The following is a 20915-nucleotide window of genomic DNA, read 5'->3' on the forward strand; positions in this document are numbered from 1 at the left end:
GGTGGCACCAAGGGAGAAGACATGAAGCCTGGTGCCGAAGTAGTCTGTGCCAAAGGCGCGGGAGAAGCCTGGTGTTGACTTGTTTTTTTCACATCCTTATGCTTAGGAGGTGGTGAGACCTCTGTCCCAGAAAGAGCCTCCGAGAAGTGTGTTTTCAGCATGAGCTTGCTCTTAGGTTCAGCCAATGTACAGTTGCTGAAGCTAGAATATAACAAGATACATTAATGTGATCAACGTCCAAACACACCGAGCGTAACCGTATGAGTTGGGCATCTTACACCCACACATCACACTGCTTAAATCCTAGTTTTACTTTATCAGACATCATGGAAACTACACAAACACTACAGTCCTAAACTACAATTTAACCAACCAAAAAACAGCAAGGTTATAGGAGAAGAGTTTTCTTTTTTAAAACAGAAAAAGAGGAGTACCAACAATGGTACTAAGAAAAACCACAAAGTGGTAGGGAAAGGGCCTACCAAAGGTAGGGGAGAGAGACAGTACTAACAATGGTATGAAAACAACTACTGAACGTAGGGGGTAGGTTTCAGCAAGAAAAAATATAAAAAATATAAAAAAAATAAAATTAAAGACGAAAAGATAATCTTAAGGGAAAACTGAGCTGTAAGCTAAAGTCAGTACTAACTTAGTTTTTCTTAGAAACTACTGCAGAGTTTGAACTTGATTAGCAAGCTCTCTACTGTAGGAACATGTCTCTACCTTATACATAATTGTCTCCATTTCCTTTTAAATAAATGTCCATTATATGATTACTAAGCTGCTATGTTAAAATTTTGCATTCTTGTCTTAAAAACATACTGTACCTGATGTTACTATTTTCTGTAGTGGAGCTTTTCTCCCTGGGCCTCTACTGAAAATGGACATATCCAGTTAGACTAGCCCAGCCAACAAATGTAAAATAAAATAAACTGACTAGAGGAAGGTAATTATATACATAAATCACAAAAAACACTACACTTAGCTTGAGAGAAGGCTTGGCACATCTGACTAGGAATGCATCAAACAAGATCTAGAGAGACTATGAGAGGGACATTGTGGGTAGGTCTTAGCTGAGAGTTTTTTGGCTAGCGCAAGCTTGGTAACGCCCAAGTCAGTTCTGAGGATGGAACCGAAGTCCTGACAGTAAGGAATGAATACAAATTTACATCATCAGATGACCTCTTTTGCATAAACTACTCAGCCTTGCACTGTCTTCTATAAGAGAGACATTATTCTTTAGGGAGATTCTATACATTTTAGTGGACAATAAAAAAAAGTACAGTTTTGTACCTACCATAAATGTAGATGTCCGAGAGGTATGCATCTGCAGTCCTAACAAATGGGTTGTCCTGCCTCAGGCAGCCCTTCGGTCGGCCGGATTCCAAAGTCTGGGCCTGGCCTCGGCTGATGTCGCACTCCACCCGACGTCATAGCTGCAGTCCAGCGGGTATAAAGGCATCAGCCAACGCCATTTTCCTCAGTGTTTCTTGCCCCAGATGCCAGGTGCCCTCTAGGAAGGCTAAATGTGGATAAATGCAAATGTTTCCAAACAATAGAGAGCAAATAGAAATAAACATGTATATACATATATACAAACAAATACACCATAATAGATTCCCCCAGCTAGCTACAAGATGGGCAAATACCCTAGGAGTACCACAGAGGGGAAGGAGGGTGGGTAATCCTGACTGCAGATGCATACCTCTCGGACATCTACATTTATGGTAGGTACAAAACTGTACTATGTCCTTCAAGGATGCATCTGCAGTCCTAACAAATGGGTAGAATACCATAGCCAAACTGGGGGTGGAGGTACTAAGACGATTATGGTGTAGTTAGGATCCCTTGCAAAACAGCAGTGGCAAAACCTGCTCGGGATCTGGAGTATAAAGGTAGATTATAATGCTTGGCAAATGTATGCACGGAGCTCCAAGTAGCAGCCTCTAAAGTGTCTTTGGTAGCCACTCCTCGTAAAAAAGCTGTAGTAGTGGCTGTAGCCCTTGTGGAGTGAGGTCTGATGTTTTCTGGAGTTGTCTTTCCATGATGAGAGTAACAAAATCTAATACAATTTCCTATCCATTTTGAGATTGTTTTGAAATTGCTTTTCCTTCCATTCCTGTTGCATATGCTACCAGAAGCTGGTCAGTTTTCCTATTGTTCTTGGTTCTGTCCAGGTAGTAGCGCAATTGGCTATGCACATCCAAGGTATGTAGTAGTCTTTCCCCCCTGTTCTGTGGGTTGGGGAAGAAAGTAGGTAGGTGGATTGCTTGGTTTAATGATACCCTGGAAACCACCTTTGGCATAAAAGTAGGATTAGTTCTCATGGACACTCTATCCTGATGGAAGATAAGGAAGGGCTGTACCGCCATTAATGCCTGTAATTCAGAAACCCTTCTTGCTGAAGTGATTGCAAGCAGGAAAGCAGTTTTCCATGATAAGTACTGTAATTCTGCTGTTGCTGCTGGTTCAAAGGGAGGAAGTGTCAACTTTTCTAACACAAAGTTCAAGTCCCATGTAGGCAATGGTGGCTTCCTTGGTGGCTTTACATTTTTAATTCCTCTCAGAAATTGCCTGAGTAAAGGATGAGAGAAGACTGGAGGATCCATGTTGTATTCTGCTGAAATATCTGACGCATGAATGTTAATGGAGGAGTAGGACAGGCCATTGTGGAAAAGCTCTGCTAAGTATTCCAGGATGTTAGCTATGTTTACCAGTGATACATTTTCTCCTTTTGCTGCACTCCCAATGAGATATCTTTTCCATTTTGCTGAATAAGTTTTTCTTGTTGAGGGTCTGCGAGCCTCCAAGATGATGTCTTTAACCCTTTGAGATCAATCTGGGTTATTTTGTCTTATGCAATGTTCCAAGCAGCTAGCTGCAATGTTTTCAAGTTTGGATGCAGGGTTTTGAAGTTGTTCTGTGTTAGCAGTAAAGGAACTAGTGGTAGAGGCCATGCGTGTTCCCGAGACATACTCCTCAGTAATGGGTACCAATGCTGCCTCGGCCAGTCTGGAGCTATCAGGATGATCCTTGGGTGATCTTCTTTGATCTTCAATAGCACCTTGTGCATCAAAGGAAGAGGTGGGAATGCATATGCTGTCAGGTTTTCCCAACTGAAAGATAGGGAGTCCACCTTCCAAGCAAGTGGGTGGTATGTCCTTGTGCAGAATTTCTTCAATTGGTGGTTGTGTGGGGATGCGAATAAGTCTATTTCTGGTAGTCCCCATTTCCTTGTAACGGATTTGAATATGTCTGGGTGCAGCATCCATTCGTGGGCATCCGTGGTAGTTCTGCTTAAGATGTCTGCTAGTATATTTTCTTTTCCTGGCACAAATATTGCCTGGAGCTGAATGTTGAGGTTCAGGGCCACATTCCAGAGGTCCATTGCCATCCGGCATAGAGGATATGAATGTGTGCCTCCCTGTTTGTTGATATACCACATAACTGTGGTGTTGTCCGTCCTTATTAGCAATTGACCCTGTTGAAGAAACGGTCTGAATGTCTGGATTGCCAGTTTTACTGCCAGCATCTCTTTTTGATTTATGTGTAGGTTCAGCTGGTCTTGAGTCCATAAGCCTTGTATGCACTTGTCCAGCATGTGTGCCCCCTAACAGAGGTCTGAGGCGTCCGTGGTGATAGTCTGGCTTGGTTGAGGGCTGTGGAAGGGCAGTCCTTTGTTCAATTGACAGGCCTGAGCCCACCATCGGAATTCTTGCTTCAGGCATGGAATTATTGGAATTTGGGTTTCTAGGCTGTGCTTGTGCTGAGACCATAAATTCCTTAGGTACCATTGCAACTTCCTCATATGTAGTCTGGCATGTGGAATCAATATTATGCAGGATGCCATGTAACCCAGGGCTTGCAGGACTTTCCTTGCTGTAAGCTGGTTCTGCGTTGTTAATGCCATGAAATAGAGTGGTAGGTGCTTCTGCTTTTCTGCTGTGAGGAATGCCATTTGGTTTGATGTGTCCAGTTCTGCACCCAAGAAAGTTATCCTTTGGGATGGTATCAGCCTTGACTTTTTTATGTTGACTGTGTATCCCAGGGCTTGCAGTAGGTGAATGACCTTTCTCAAATCTTTTGTTAATTTGTTTTTGTTGTCCGCTTGTAACAGGCAGTCGTCCAGGTAAGGGTAAATTTGAATTCCCTGAAGCCTGCAATGAGCAATTACTGATGCCAGGCATTTCGTGAATACTCTGGGCGCAGTAGATAAGCCAAAAGGCAATGCTGAGAATTGATAATGCTCTGATCCTGCAAGAAATCTGAGGTATCTTCTGCAATTTGGTCGTATGGGGACGTGCAGGTATGCCTCCTTGAGATCTAGAGTTACCAGCCAAGACTCCTTGCCCAGCATGGGAAGAAACTGCTGTAGGGTCAGCATCTTGAATTTTGGAACAATGAGATATGTGTTCAGAGCGGACAGGTCGAGAATAGGTCTCCATTGGTTTTCCTTTCTTGGCACCAGGAAAAGTCTGGAGTAAAATCCTTGCCCTTGTTCCATAGACGGTACCTTTTCTATAGCTCTCATCCTTAGTAAGTGGTCTATTTGTTCTAGAGCATTTGTCTTTTGATTTGGAGGTAGGTTTGGCATTCCTCTCTTCCTTGGTAGAGTATGGAAGTGAAACCTGTAACCTTTGTCTATTGTCTGTAAAATCCATTTGTCTCCTGTAATGTAATGCCAGTTTACTGAAAATAAGGCTAGCTTTCCGCCTAAGGGTGCTTCTAGTTGTTCCCTGGTAGGCGGTTTCAGAGCCAAGTCACTGTGATTGTCCTGTGGAAGTGGTAGTGGCTGGATCTGTGGCAGTACTTCGCTGGTTGTTAGGCTGCCACTGACATCCCCTGTAGGCACCTCTGGATTGACCTCTGCCTCTTGGGCACCTATTCCTGCCTCTCTGTGCTCTGGTGGTGTCTGGAAAGGACCAATTCTTGGAAGGCCAGTTCCTACTAAACCTTGGAGGCTGGACCTGTAAGAAATCCTTGACTGTCTGGACAGATTTTGCTTTCTCTTCCACCTTCTTCAACACTTGCTGTGCAGGGGAACTGTGTTTATCCATGGGAGCATCCAGGAGCTTTGACTTTACATGGTCTGGTAAGAACTGCTCTTTTAACCATGCATGCCTTCTGATCACTGTACCAGTCATAGCTGATCTAAAGGAAGCCTCCAGTGCATCATAGCCGCATTTTAAGGAATGATTACTGACCTGCTGAATGTTATGTACCATTTCCTGAAGGGACTTTCGGTCTAAAGGTTAAGGCGAGGACAGTTTTTTAGTTAACTGATCTAACATAAATTCCTGATACTGAATCATGTGGAATTGACAGTTTAAGGCCCTAGCCGAAAGAGTAGCAGAAGTATAAACTTTTTTACCCCATCTCTCTAAGGCCCTAGATTCCCTTTCAGAGGGGAGGGGGCTTTTGGCAGAGGCAGCCGCTACAGCCTTGGGGCCCCTGTGAAATAGTTTCAGGATCTGCAAAAGGAGCCTTATACAAGTGATAATGTGTGTCTGGAACCCTGTAGTATCTGTCGGGCTTAGCAGGGGCCGGAGGAAGTGAATCAGGAGCAGTACAAGCATCATTAAATGCATCATCCACAACTGTAAGTACTGGAGGAATGGCTAAAGGCCTATGCTGTGGCAAATGCAAAAAGGTCCTAAGCCTTTTCCTAGAGTCTGAAAAATCCTGGCCCTGCCATTGAAATTGTTCCCTCATAGCATGCAAGGTTTCCCCAAAAGAAAATTCCTCAGGAGGAGAGGCAGAAGGAATGGAGTCTTCTGCATCAGAGTCCTCATATGGAGAATAAGGGCCTTCTGGAGGGTTTGTATTTTCTGAATCATCAGAGGAGTAATCTGTAGAAACTGGCTCAGGGGCTCTGCTCTAGGCCTCTTCTCTGGAGGGGGGTGAGAGGCCCTGTCAGGGTGAGGCTGGGATCCCCTGATCAAAGAAATGAGATCCTCTGCTAGACTAAGCATTTGAGTACTAGAGCTAGGCCTGTGAGAGGGGGTTTTAGCAGGCACGGTCTTTGTTGATTTTGCTGCTTTAGCCCTGGTAAAAGCCTTAATTGACATGGATGCAGGGGGCCTAGCAGCTCCACGTGCAGGAGTAGATATATCTAAAGGGATTGTATCTGATAAATCCTGAGAACCTGTAAGAGCAGGTGGAATTTCAGTAGCAGATTCGGCCATGCTGGATGAGGCCTCGGTGGGAGGCAAGCTTTCGGCCGAAGGAAGAACCGAGGACTCTGTTTCAGCTGAAACCGAGACACTCGCGGTTGACAACCGCAGTTTCGGCCGAAACCGCGGACCACGAGTGCCGGTCCTTTTCCTTACGCTTTTTAGCTAATTGTGAAGTCGGAGTCTCCGACGGCATGTTGTAAGCAAAAGCGGAGCTGAAAAACTCCTCTGCAAACTCCGACCGACGTCTAAGTGTCCGTCGGTTGAAGGAAGCACAGGCTAGACAGGCTGCTACGTCGTGGTCTGGGCCTAAACAAGGTAGGCAGTAAGAGTGGAAATCTTTATGAGGTATTTGTTTCCCACAAGTTAAACAGTTATTCACTTTTTCTGACATCGGCTGAGGCAAGAGAGAGTCCCCAATGGGGTACTTAGCTTTTTAGAAGTCTTCGGTAGTAGCAATCTCTGGTTCTGACCGACCGGCACTTGCGAACAGCTTCTGCTTCGGGCGCCACGCGGCAAGAAAGACTGAGGAAAATGGCGTCGGCTGATGCCTTTATACCTGCTGGACTGCAGCTATGACGTCGGGTGGAGTGCGACATCAGCCGAGGCCAGGCCCAGACTTTGGAATCCGGCCGACCGAAGGGCTGCCTGAGGCAGGACAACCCATTTGTTAGGACTGCAGATGCATCCTTGAAGGACATCTAAGAATGACTACATGATTTTTTCCTTCTTGTCTAGCTTCTTAAATATCTCCTAAAAAGGGGGAATGGAGAAACAAGGAAATTCATATCCACAGGGACATCCAAGAGCTGTCCCTTATCTGGTAAAGGCTGGATTCTCAACAAAGCTTACAGCTGTCCCTGTTGCTCTTCTCCTACTCCCAGTATCTAATGCATCATAACCACGTTTAATGGCATGTTTTAACATCTTAAAGGCAATTTTGATCAAAACACAACCAGGGTCTCTCTCTCTTGCCATTTTCTCTTTCATTTCAGGGTACCTCTCTGACACTTTGGCAACTGGTATCTTTAAAAACTAGTGTGGATGACAATTTTCCCTAAACTAGTTCCACACCCTGCTTTCCTCATCGGCACACCAACAGCTAGTTTAGATAGTCTTGCATCATCAAGAAGACGCCACCGCTGGATCAACACCAGGAATTTTGTAAAGTTATTTACAGTTATGTGTACTGTAAAACATATGCAGCAGTTTGGGGGCTGGAGACTAGGAGTGCACATCTAGGGAAATGATTGTATAGGTATCATCTCTCACATGAATACAACGGACATCTTTCAGCCTAGGTTTTTCTATGCTCATGAGGTCTAGATATCTTATGAGATATGGTTTCTTGTCATCAGTGCTGCAGCCTAGAGGCAAAGTACACGGTCATACATACCAAACCTACCTTGTCCAAGTCTCAATCCAAGAAATGCAGGGGAGGAGATTCTCTCTCTCTTAGCAGGGAGAATTCCTCAAAGAGATGAAGTCTGAGATACACGACGACTATTTCTATGCCACACAAACGTACTACTCAGAATATTTCCTACAACTCAAACTGAGGGTGAGCACTGTTAAGGCAGGTCATCCACCTCTCAGATGCCAGCCCCTTACAAAAACTGATGTTCTTACCAACAAAAGAATCTGCCAAGGTGCCTGGATAACCAATGGGCCCTCTTACAGCACCAGGGCAGTAAGGATGTAATTTTCACAGAAACCTTCTACTGGAGGGACTAAAAAATGCAAAGAACTGACATCATAGGCGCATGGAAAACTGGCATCCAGTCTGGATCTCTCACTCACTTCAGAGAGGTGTCAAAGGGCTGGACAAAATTCCACTGCTTGCCTCCAAGGGGTTATGACCGGTGTAGACAAGGTCAAAACAGGCTGTGGTACCTTACCAGACAAAGAGGCATCTCATCATAACAGGTACTCTCAGACCTTACCGGAACTGGCTAGGTGATTATGGCAACTTCCTTTCCACTTAATGGTTCTCTGTCTACTAACTTGTGTGGCTTTCCGTTGCACCAAGTCTGCTGTTTCTTAAGTTAAGTTTTGTGTTTATGGCTGCTAGTCTGCAAGAAGGTTTGACTCCCCTTGTACCAATTCCAAGAGCTTCTTGTGCTGACGAAAGGCCTACACATTCCTGGCCCAGCAAAGAAGCTTTTTTCTGCTTAAACAGAGCAGTGCTTCATAGGTGTAGTCACAATGGTTCTGAAATAGAAAGAAAAAGTACTGCAGGTGGCAGTCCGTGGGCAGAAGTTGAAACAGCTGGAAATGTCTTTCCAGGAATGCCATGGACTTTGGCAATTCATATAATTTAGTCTATTTACTGAGGTAGTACACTGATCACAAAAGAACAATTGCAGGCATAGCCCAAGTGAAGAAATTCACATAAAAAATAAAATGGAGCAAGTTCTCAAACATGGTGGAATCGGAGAACAGAGAATCCCATACACAAAGCAATATGTAATTACTACTACTGACAGAGCAGAAAAACAAATGTGAATTAATTTTAGTAGTAAATGAGAGGGAAGCAGCAGGTGAGAATGAAGGGTCAAAGGAGAAGTGATGTAGGCGAGGAGGGAGTTGTAAAATGTGCCCAGTGGAAAAGCACTTGTAGTCAGATTTTTGATGGAGGTGTCTTTTGATTTGTGCTCTGAAAATGGGGATAAAGGAAACTTAATTTAAGTGTGTGTGTGTGTGTGGGGGGGGGATGCCAGACTTTGGGTGCAAGAATGGAGAAGGAATGACTGGTACAGTGCAGTTTGGCTTGGGGTGTCTGGAGTGAGGGAGTTAATTGGGAGAGGTTGAGGAGGTTGAAGGGGATGTTTTTATTATGGAGTTTGGCTGTAAGAGGTGGGAAGGCACTTAGCTGAAGTACTTTGAAAAGAAGAGACCCTAGGAATAGCTCAACTCTGTAGGAGACTGACAAACAATTGTCTTTGCAGAGGATGGTACAGTGGTACTCTGGAGAGGGGGGGGGTTGCAAATGCATTGACAGATTTTGTTTTTAATGGACTGCAGATGGGAATGAGTTTTTACACCTGTGGCTGATAAGCAGCCCATATTCAAGTTGAACAATGAGGACTCCTTTGACTACTCCAGCTCTAGCTTACATGTAGAGAAAGGGTGATATTTTTCAGGGCCAGAATAAAACAGAGCTGATCTTTTTCCAAAACCGACAGTGAGGTATGTCTAGGTCTGGCCTAAACAGGTGACTCAGTAAGAATGGAAATCTCAGTGTGTTAATTGCTTTCCACAGGCAAGACAATCGTTATCTTTTTCAGATATCGGTTAGAGCAAGAAAAAAGGACCCCTAAAGGGGTACTCAGCTTTAGAAGACTTCAGGATGATTCAATTCGGAAACAAAAACTCAAGGTAGCGGCTGACCGGCACTCCTGCAAACTGCTTCTGCTTTGGGCTCCTCATGAAGAAAAACTGATGTAATGGTGTTGGCTGCCTGTTTTTATATCCCTGACGACCTGACATCAGTCCTGAAGCGACATCAACCAAAGCAGAAATACTAAGTCTCTAGTATTCAGGCCAGCCCGAAGCAGAAGCAGTTTGCTGAGGGCTACCTGCAGGCAGATAACCCAAGTGGGATGACTGCAACAGTGAAACATGAAGAACATCTGAATTCCTTGAGAAAGTTGGACAGAAGAATACATTAAACAATTCAAGCACAAATATAATGTCTATTTCAAGTATTTAAAAAAAAGTCTCCCAAAATGGGTACTTACCATTTTTTGCAAACTGTCTACAAGGAATCTGTGGGTCATGTTCTGCTGTTAAGAAAACAACTAACAATGGCATAAACAGTTCCCCCTTCAGCTGTGTGCAGATGTCCTGGGCAAGAGGAGGAGTTTAAATCCATTCTGGGGATATTTACATATTACAGAAATCAGATAAGCGCAGGTGATTGTAATGGATAAGTAATCATACTACCGCAGCTATCCTTGTGCTGAGCACCATCCCCCTTGCTTTGCTAGTGCAACTCTGAATACTGCTTTCTGAGAGTGCTTGAGCAGAATGCCATGGACAGGATACAAACTGAGACCTTTTATGTTACCCGTTTAACTCTGGTTTGGCATTCTTTTCACCACCTATCAATATGTTACAGAGTCACCAAATTACATATTGTACCCTTCATGCTTAGATTTTTATCAAAAAGCCTATTACTGAATACCATCCTTTCACAAACCTGCCTTCTTTCAGTAAATGCTTCAGACACTGCAAGATTTTGACCGATACCCTGTAGCCTTAGAGCATTCTCACTAGTAACTTCTACTCTCTAATTCCCTTATCTGTGCACTTAATTATATAATCACTGCTATCTTTAACAAACCATTTCAAAATGTACATTTTAAACATGCTTTCATTGAACTGAATGGCTTTAATAATGTAATCTTGCTTTTTGTTCCACTACTTGTAATTCCTACTCTTAAGAAATTACTAGCCATTTGTATATCTTCCACTTTACTATCACTACACTAGTGACAGATGGATGCTTGTGTCAGACTGTCCTATGTTTCATAAACTATTCTGTTCATATTTCGTAAATTACTTGTATAGCACCCTGAGGATGAACATCTCGTAAATTAAACCTGATAATGATGCTGGAGAAAAGGATAAAAGTATCTGCACTTTGGGGTGCCTAAAAAAAGATGCCTTTCAAGGACTGACTTGTATATAAAAGGATAGTATTCTCAGATGCACATGGACTTGTACTTGGGTATTTTCCAGACAGCAAACAAGGGATCCCCAAACAGCAAGCTCTAGGGATAAAATAAATTAAGACTCTTCTTCCTTCACCCACATAATCAGTGTGGTAAAAATGGAGCAGCAAGAGATACAAACCAGTCTAACTAGGATTACACAATCCTTAGGACTTTTCCAAAGGAACACTCCACAGATGAAGAAATCAAAAAACTGATTACTTGTAGTGTTTTATTTTTTACTTATTTTTTTACTGAAGGAACCAACAGTTCCTTAGAATCACCCACTGCTAAGCAGTAAAGTACAGCTGTGTAAAATTTTGCCATAACAGTTGATGCCCTTCTCTTCACTGTTGCAGTATTGCTTACACAAGGGATTCCCTGGTCCGGGTAGCCCAACGTCCAGCCAGTATACCAAAGCCTTCGGAATATACAGACATTGCATGTCACATGCAATGCTCCCTCCAACAATGTGTAGGGCACTAAAGTGATGTATGGACATACATACCTCAGAAAAGGAAAGACTCAGAAGGAACATGTGCATTCAGGAGAAAATGGACAGGAACTCCAGTCTAGGAAGAAAGAAGGAGTAGGACCATGCAAAAGGGAGGGGAAGGAAAGAAAGTGAATATTGCAATTGTGAAGAGGAGGACATCTACTATTATGTTAAGATTTTACACAACTGTACTATGTCCCTCCATACTACTGCTGCAGTATTCTTTACATAAGGGGAGTGCCAAAGCTCAAGAGGAAACATGGGAGGAAGAAGGCCCAGAGAATCCCTAAAGAAAACTATGCAAGATAGCTCTGGCAAAGCCAGCTCTTGCTCTGGAAACATCCAATTTGTAATGCTTACTGAAGGTATAGACAGAAGTCCACGGAGCAGCTTCAAGGATGTAATCAGTAACCAATCCTTTGAAACAAGCACCAGAGGAAGCAACAGCACTAGTAGAATGAACCTTTACAGAAATCATCATCTGAGGTTCCCCCTGAACATCTGGAGCAGATGCTTGCAGAGTCTGAGGGTGTGCGAGAAGTTGGATCCACGCCGGCCCCCTAGAGGGTCACGGCAGAGGAACCCCAAAATAACAACTGAGCGATCCTGTAGGCTTTTACTAGCCTCAAGAGAGAAGTCTAGGGGAGCTAGCAGCTGAATCAGACCTGAGGTTTTTGGCCTTTATCTTGGCAGGAGGCTGACCTTCAGGATGGGAAGATTCCGCCCTAGCACATCGCACCAACAATTTAAGATGTCGGTTCTCCAGGTAAATTGACAAGGAGGAAAGACTACACAGGGTCTAAGGGACAAATGCTTGGCAGATAGAACACTGCGTATGGTTGTGAGAAGCATCCAAACAGAAGAAATGCTGCTCATGATGATCTTTATGGGGAATATGCCTCCCTCACTGAAATTTTCCCTTTCTAGATGACAAGTAAACTCACAAAAATAAAAGTAGAAATGGATAGGAGGAAACACCAATGGGGAACTTATCCGAAACACAGCTCTGTAACCAGCACAGACGAGAGGCATTCAGACCGGTGGCAAAAGAGTTCTGAGGTATGTACTTCCATACATCACCCTTCTGCCCTACGCCTTGTGTGGGAAGCATGTGTGTGACACACAAAGTACAGTTGTGTACACTTACCATAAATGTTAGTGTGTATTCACTGTTGCAGTCATTACATTTGGGTAATCTGCTGGCAGGTTGCCCTCAGTCGGCCTGATTAACAAAGTCTTGGGTCCCTTCTTCCATGACGTCAGGTTGCCAAGGGTATAAAACATGCAGCCGACGCCATTTTCATCAGTTTTTCTTGCCCCAGATGTCAGGTGCCCCCCAAATGGGGAGCAAATATATATATATATATACATATATATATATATATATATATATATATATATATATATATATATATATATATATTTAGAACACAAACAATATACCTCTAATCAAAAGCAAATACACCAAAAAGGCTTTTAAGCATATTAAAGGAAAGAACAGGTATAGTAAGAGAAAAAACAGGGGGCTGGAGGGTGGGTAACCAGGACTGCAACAGTGAATACATTCGAACATCTACATTTATGGTAAGTGTACACAACTGTACTAATGTTATTCATGTTTCACTGTTGCAGTCATTACATTTGGGTAGATTCCCAAAGCTATGGTTGGGAGGATGGATTTATACAAAATTAGGAGCAGCTATAAGGCCCTGCAGGACAGCAGTGGCAAAGCCAGCTCTGGATTTACAGAAGAGAAGTAAATGGTAATGTTTGGTGGACGTATGAACTGAGCTCCAGGTAGCTGCTTCTAAAATGTCTCTGGTAGGAACCCCTCTGAGAACGGCTGCAGAAGTAGATGCAGCCCTGGTGGAATGAGATCTGAGCCCCTTGGGGATAGGTTTACCATGGTGCACACACAGCAGAAACAAATACAATGGCTTATCCATTTAGAAATAGTCTGCTTTGAAATAGGTTTTCCCTCTGCCCATGTAGCAAAAGCCACCAATAGTTGCACAGATTTTCTTAGAGGTTTTGTCCTGTTTAAGTAGAATCTAAGTTGTCTGTGCACATCCAATGAATGCAGAATCCACTCACCCTTGTTCTGTGGATTGGGAAAGAAAGTTGGCAGATGAATGGTCTGATTAAGAGCCACACTGGATACTACCTTAGGCATGAAAGATGGATTGGCCCTGAGAGCCACCCTATCCGGATGGAAAATAATGAAAGGCTCCACTGCCTTAAGAGCCTGTAATTCTGAAATCCGTCTAGCTGAAATGACTGCTAAAAGAAAAGCTGTTTTCCAGTAGAGATATTTCAAATCTGCAGTAGCAGCTGGCTCAAAAGGAGGTAGATAGAGTTTTTCCAATACAAAATTGAGGTCCCATGCAGGAGTTGGTGCTCTCCTGGGAGGTCTTAAATTTTTTACCCCTCTGAGGTACTGCTTTAGCAGAGGATGAGAAAAGAGGGGAGGCTCTGTGTTGTAATTAGCTGAAACGGCAGAGGCATGGATTTTTATATAAGAAAAATATAGACCCTTGTGAAGCATCTCAGTTAAATCTTGCAGAATCTGCGGAATAATGGGCATTGCTGTGCTTATTCCTTGTGCTTGGTTCCAGGCACAGAATCTTTTCCATTTGTCTGAATAAGATTTTTTAGTACTAGGCCTTCTAGCCTCCAAAATGACATCCATCACAGGTTTGCTGAGAGATGTAACTGGTGAAATTAGTTGATTAGCCATGCTGCAAGATTCAGAGTTTGGAGCCGAATGTGCAGAATTTGATAGTTCTGCTGAGACAGTAGATAAGATGTCAGAGGCAGGTACCATGGAGGAAGGTGTGACATATTGCGTAGGAGCGGGTACCAGTGTTGGCGAGGCCAGTCTGGAGCAATCAGTACTGTTTTTGGATTTTCCTGTCTTAGTAAGACCTTGGAGAGCAGCAGAGGAGGAAAGGTATAGACTGATAGGTTTTTCCAGCTGAAGGACACAGCATCCACTTCCCAAGCTTTTTTGTGATGAATTCTTGTGCAGAATTTGTCCAACTGATAACTCTGGGGTGAGGCAAAAAGATCTATGTCTGGGCTCCCCCATTTGTGTCTCAACATGCTGAAGATTTGTGGATCCAGTTTCCATTCGTGTGGGTCCATAAGATTTCTGCTTAGTGCGTCTGCCAGAGTATTTTACTTTCCTGGCAGAAATTGAGCTTGTAGATGTATTTGGCAAGTCAAGGTCGTGTTCCACAATGCCATGGCTAGTCTGCATAGGGGGTAGGAGAGGGTACCCCCCTGTTTGTGTACCACATGACTGTGGTGTCTGTCTATCAGTAGTTGCCCTGAATGAAGACAGTCCTTGAATGCTGTCAGAGCTGTACAGCTAGCATTTCTTTCTGGTTGATACATAGGTGCATTTGATTTCAGCTCCATTGGCCCTGAATGCATCTTCCTGCCAGATGCGCCCCACCCCAAGCATAATCTGATGTGTCTGTAGTCAGGGTTTGGGTGGCAGGGGGTGGAGTGAATGACAGTCCCTTGTTTTGGTGGTAGGCCTCTGCCCACCATAGGAACTCTAACTGCAGGCAAAGAATGATAGGAATCATAGTTTCCAGGCTTTGACAATGTTGACTCTGTAAGCTTTTAAGGTACCATTGAAGTTTCCTCATATGCAGTCTTGCATATGGAATTAGGATGCAGGAGGCCATGAACACCAAGGCTTGCAGAATTTGTCTTGCAGATAGCTGGGTTTTTGTGGCCACCTGCTTGAAGCAAGTCATCAACTGAATTTGTTTTTCTGGCGTAAGGTAGGTCATCTTGGCAGTTGTATTCAAGCTTGCAACCAGGAATGTAATTTGAGAGTGTACCAGTTGCGATTTCTTTTCGTTTATGGTGTACCCCAGACAAGTTAGAAGTCTTTTTACAAACACCAGATGTTTTAGAAGTGTCTCCTTGTTTTCTGCCTGAACTAGACAATTGTCCAGGTAAGGATAAATTTGAACGTTTGTCTGCAAAATGCAATTACTGGTGCCAGGCACTTTGTGAAGACCCTGGGCACAGTAGATAAGCCAAAGGGCAGTGCAGAGAACTGGTAATGCAAATAGCCTGCTTTGAAGTGGAGGTATCTTCTACAAGATTCCCAGACTGGGATATGCAGGCAAGCCTCTTTTAAGTCTAGAGTTACCAACCAGGCATCCTTGCCTAGCATAGGCAATAACTGTTGTAGAGTCAGCATCTTGAATTTTGGAATGTCCATACAAGTATTTAGAATGGATAAGTCCAGAATTGGATGCCATGATTTGTCTTTTCTGGGTACCAGGAAAAGTCTTGAATAAAAACCTTGTCCCTTTTCCTTTTCTGATACTGGTTGAATAGCCCCCATATTCATGAGGGACATAACTTGTTTCTGGGCCTCTGCCCACTGATTTGGAGGCAGATCTGGCAATCTGTTTGGGATTGGCAATGTGTGGAAATGAAATCTGTATCCATGGGATACTACATTTAAAACCCACTTGTCCTGGAAAATTAGTTGCCAGTTTCGTGCATAAAATGCCAGTTTTCCCCCTAAAGGGGCAGTCAAAAGATAAGTGCTTGGTGATTGCAGTGGAAAGTCACTGAGACTGCTTACCGTAGAAAGGTGCCTTGTTACTTCCAGATTTGGAGGTGGAGGCACCCCATTGCTTTGTTCTATAAGTTCCTTGTGACTGAAACCTGGAGCCTTTGGAATGTCTGGGTTTGACCTGAGCGGCTCTGGTGGGTACTGGAAAGGACCAGTTCTTAGTAGGCCAGTGCCTACTGAACCTGGGTGGCTGCACTTATAGGAAATCTTTTACAGTTTGCATAGATTTAGCTTTATTTTCCATCTTTTTCAAAACTTCTTTTGCCTTATTACCAAATAGACTGTTCTGTTGTAAAGGAGAATCCAACAATTTTGCTTTAACATGATCAGGCAGATTTTGCTTCATGAGCCAAGCATGCCTTCTCATCACAGATCCAGTTACAGCAGCCCTGCAAAAGGCCTCCAAGGAATCAAAACCACATTGCAAAGTATGCTTTCCAACTTGTTCAGCTGAATGCAATAAATCCTGCAACTCTATTTTCCACACAGTCAGAAATCAACAATTTTCTGTTTAAGTAAGCCCATGACATGCAGCTGATATTTAAGCATATGAAATTGACAATTTAAAGCCCTGTCTGCCAAGGTTGCAGACGTGTAAACCTTCTTACCCCATCTATCCAGCGCCCTGGAGTCTCTATCAGAAGGGGTAAGGATTTTTAGCAGTAGAAGCCTTAACGCCCTTGGGACCCTGAGAAATGGTTTCAGGGTCAGCAGTAGGGTTTTTAAAAAGGAATTTGTGGGAGTCAGGAACCCTGTAATATGTCTGGCTTACTAGGAGCCGGAGGCAGGAAATCAGGAGCCATGCTGGATTCTGAGAAAACATCATCAACAATGTATAGAAAAGGAGGTATAGCCAAAGGCCTATGCTGAGGAAGGAGGAGGAAATCCTTAAGTCTTTTTTAGATTTTGAGAAATCCTGACTCTCCCAGTGAAAGTGTTCCCTTAGGGTATGCAAAGTTTATCCAAAAGAAAAATCCTTAGGAGGAGGAGCAGAAGGGAAGGAATCTTCTGCATCAGAGTCCTCATAAGGTAGAATAGATAATTCCTGATCAGAAGAGGAATCAGAAGAAATAGAAACCTGATCTGATGATTCATAGTCAGTGCCTGGTCTAGGCCTCTTAGCAGGAGAGGGATGGGTCAAGGTAATTAAATCCTCAGCCATTTTGATCATTTGTTTTTTAGGCATAGGGACCTGTGCACGTGGCCAAAGCATCATTTTTTTTAGACATAAAAGTTGATTTTGGCCTTAGTTTTGAAGATGGCGTTGGTTTAATATACAAATCTTTAGGCCTGAAAACACCCTCAGAAGCCAGTGCCTGCTCAGCGGCTCTGGACCCATTTAAGGTAGCGACATCCACGGGTTCAATACTTAAGTATCTCGGGGCATACCAGACTCCGAATGGGTCTCAGTAGAGGCCTGTGAATCAAAAGTAGTGGGCATCAAGGGCTGCGAAAGCGCCTCACTGAGTACAGGCGAACCGGCGACTGGATTAGGAGAAGCTTTGTCATCGGTTTTGGACCTCGACAGTCTCTGTCTTTTTCTTTGTGTTTTTTTTTAGGTATTCTGGTAGTCTGATTGCAAACCGACGACATTTCTGGATAGTTAAATCTTGAGACAAAATATTCTGATGCAAAAATATACCAACGCTTAATACTGCGTTGATTAAATTTAGCACAAAACTGACAGCTAGGCACGTTGTGGTCAGGGCCTAAGCAAGGAATACAGTACAAATTAAAATCCTTATGAGGTATTTGCTTCCCACAAGTAATACAAATTATTTACTTTTACTGACATCGGTAAGGAGCAAGAAAAAGTTTCCCCAATGGGGTACTTAGCTTTAGGTTGAAGACTTCGGTTCTGAAAATAGAAAACGAAAATTTCAGGAGTCGGCCGACCGGCACTTGCGAACTGCTTCTGCTTCGGGTACCACGCAGCAAGAAAGACTGATGAAAGTGGCGCCAGCTGCATGTTTTATACCCCTGATGACCTGACGTCATGGAAGAAGGGACAGCAACCAACGCAGGACCCAAGACTTTGTTAACCAGGCCAATTGAGGGCAACCTGCCAGCAGATTACCCAAATGTAATGACTGCAACAGTGAAACACGAAGACCGCCTCAAAAAACTCCAGCTTTACTCCGTAGCATATCGCCTATTCCGAGGTGATCTCTGCCTAACATATAAAGCTATGTCAAACCCAGAGCTGCTGGACATGCTACACCTAAAGAAATCCCAATCCCTCCAAGCTACAAGCTCTAGGGACCTAAACCTTGTCACCACAATAAACAGGACACTCTGGAGGGATAGATTCCTGTCCCAGAGACTTCCTATACTCTGGAGCACGCTACCCATGTATGTCAAGCAAGGTTCTTCATTAGCACTCTTCAAGAAAAATCTTGATGAGTGGATGGGAAATAGGAAATACACCCCAGGGATCACATCTGTCTCTCTGCTGGACAGTGGCACAGGAAAATTTCTTTCTTGGGTGGCGTAAGCTATGGTACACCTTGCTGGCTAGGCTTACGTAGGCCCTTGGGCTGATAGCCTAGTACCTACCTATGAACATAGTCTACATATTCCTAAGGCTTTGGTATACAGGCCAGATGTTGGGCTAACCTTGGCAGGGAATCTCTTGTGTAAAGATGCAACAGTGATATGGAAAGACATCCTTCATGTCAGATGAGAATACCAACTGGGGGTCAAAAGTAAAGCAGTCAAAACAGGAAGCCCAAAAATAAGCAATTGTCTACAATTTTTTTTTAATACTTCTCCACTGCTGGGTCAGATATCTTCTCACTCCAACTATTATGGCAACTGTCAAACATGCACACTGGTGTCTTTTGCCCCACATCTGCTCCTGCTCATTCTTACTACAGTGTCAACCTGCAGGGGGCTTACACTCAACTCTATTCCTTCTTTTAGCATACTACTCAAGTTCATAATGTCCCTAAGTACATCTGCCCCTAAAGTTGTGACTTCACATTAGTCCATGAAAAACTCTGTACAATATAAGCTGGTCTCCATTTTCCTACATATGATCAAGTATCATTACCCTGCATTTCAAGATCACGGACAATTTCACATCCATCAAAAAATGTTGCTTTTCAATATAGGGACGATCATGTTTCCTTATGCATAAGAACACTCATATGTTGATAAAAATTTTAAAACCTCCCCTCCACCCCAAACGTGGGAGTCATAAGCTCACCACCTAGTGTCCAGTATTAAAATAAACAGGCTGTACATAATTATACCATTGGCAGTACAGCTGCAAATTAAGCTTAACAGTAGCACCAACACAACTGTAAAGTAATATAATAATTAACCAGTTAATTTAACATTTTGGCAAAGGAATAGATACCATGGTTATTTTTGCCAGATGGTTAACTTAAGAGGTTGGCAGTTAACCAATTACTTTATAACTGTACTAGCATTACAATTACCCACAATTAAGTCCTGTTTTCCTAAAGTTATAATTATGTACTCCTTATTTTTCATTAAAAAATAGGATAGAAGAAAGCAGGTTTCTGCTTCTGGTGAAAGTTTTTTTAAGTTACTCTTTTACACAACTCCTTAGAAATGTTTTTCAGCAGAAGAGTCTACATGCATGAAGATGCTTGAGAACACTTTTCTATTTAAAAAGGACATTTCTGAAAACACTTTGCATACTGTTTTACACCATGTGCAATACCCTAAAAATGCTTCTAAATTGCAGTATTAATTTTATGAATTTCTTACCCTTATTATAAAAATTACATTAATTTCACTTCTAAGCGATTATAAAAATAAAAAAAAAAACTCAAAAGTTTCAAGTGATACTTAAACAAGGAAAAGTATGTATTTTGAGACCTACATTTTGGAAGTAACTATTCTTTACTGCCCTAACATATTAAGAAAACTGTTCTGTAATAAATCCAGGCTGCAGATAATTAACATATGATTAAATTAAATCAACGTGTGTGTTTTTTTTTCTTAGTCTTAACTTTCAGACAGTAACATTAAAAATAAATGATTCCATTACTTTTATAAACTGATAACATTAATACACGAAGCTAGAAGACAGGGTCCCCCTGAGCAATTCATTCTGCTCAATAACTTAACACGCTGAACAAATGGGCACATACTAAGCTTATGTGAAACTTAAATTTACTAAAAATTCATCCCAAGGCATTTTAAACCAGTTTAAATATCAGCTTCTATCTGTAACACACAGGGACAAAACCTAGACTGTGACCTACATGCTCTAGGTCTGACTAATAAATTGGGCATTGGAGGAGTCAACTGGGAATGGTGAGAGTGAGAAGTTAGTAATGAGTCATACATCTTGGAGTGAGAGAGGCAGCCTGACTGGCTGCATGACTGAACTCCAGTGGAAGTGGGTGCAACAGCAGAAGCCTAGATGTTTATGTCCACCAAGCTGTGCGTAACCTGAAGCTATAATTCAGCTCGTACACAAAGCAGGTGGTGGGATGCCACATGACAAGATGTCATGAGGGGCAAGTGACTATCAATCATGAGGAATAAATGAACTGGCTGAGTAATGAGAGAAATTATGGTCTGTAATCAGTCGGGGAAAAAAACATCTAGAAAATATTACCTTCGACAGCTTCAAGGCAATTCTTTAGAATATAAATTCTGAAAATTCCAGCTTTTTTAAAAACTTGTTTAAAGGAAGCTATACATCAGAAACTAGTAAACAGTGTATCACCTGTATGTGCTTTCTCAGTTTCTGCAGTGCATCGTCAGCTTCCTGAAATGTCTCATCCAAAGAGAACGCCTTTTTATAGCAACTTTCAGCATTTAATAACTTTTCTTCTTCTTCCAACCTGAATGCAGAAATAAACCACAGAAAGTACACAGAGCTGAACACAGGTTATTACAAAGTGCCTATAAAACAACAATGGTATAAAAAGTATTAGACACCA

General features: G+C 42.8%; 1 protein-coding gene across 1 annotated transcript in view; it reads right to left on the bottom strand.

Annotated features, from left to right (window-relative positions):
- Window positions 1–20915, bottom strand: part of TTC14 (tetratricopeptide repeat domain 14) — a 1552254-nt gene that overhangs the window by 188277 nt on the left and 1343062 nt on the right. Inside the window, exon 10 of the mRNA XM_044070762.1 lies at window positions 20699–20816. Coding sequence (XP_043926697.1) covers window positions 20699–20816 — 118 coding nt within the window. The remainder of the gene's footprint in view (window positions 1–20698; window positions 20817–20915) is intronic.

Source organism: Protopterus annectens, chromosome 4.part1 (assembly GCF_019279795.1).
Source record: "Protopterus annectens isolate FY-2018-M chromosome 4.part1, PAN1.0, whole genome shotgun sequence".
Lineage (NCBI taxonomy): Eukaryota > Metazoa > Chordata > Ceratodontiformes > Protopteridae > Protopterus > Protopterus annectens.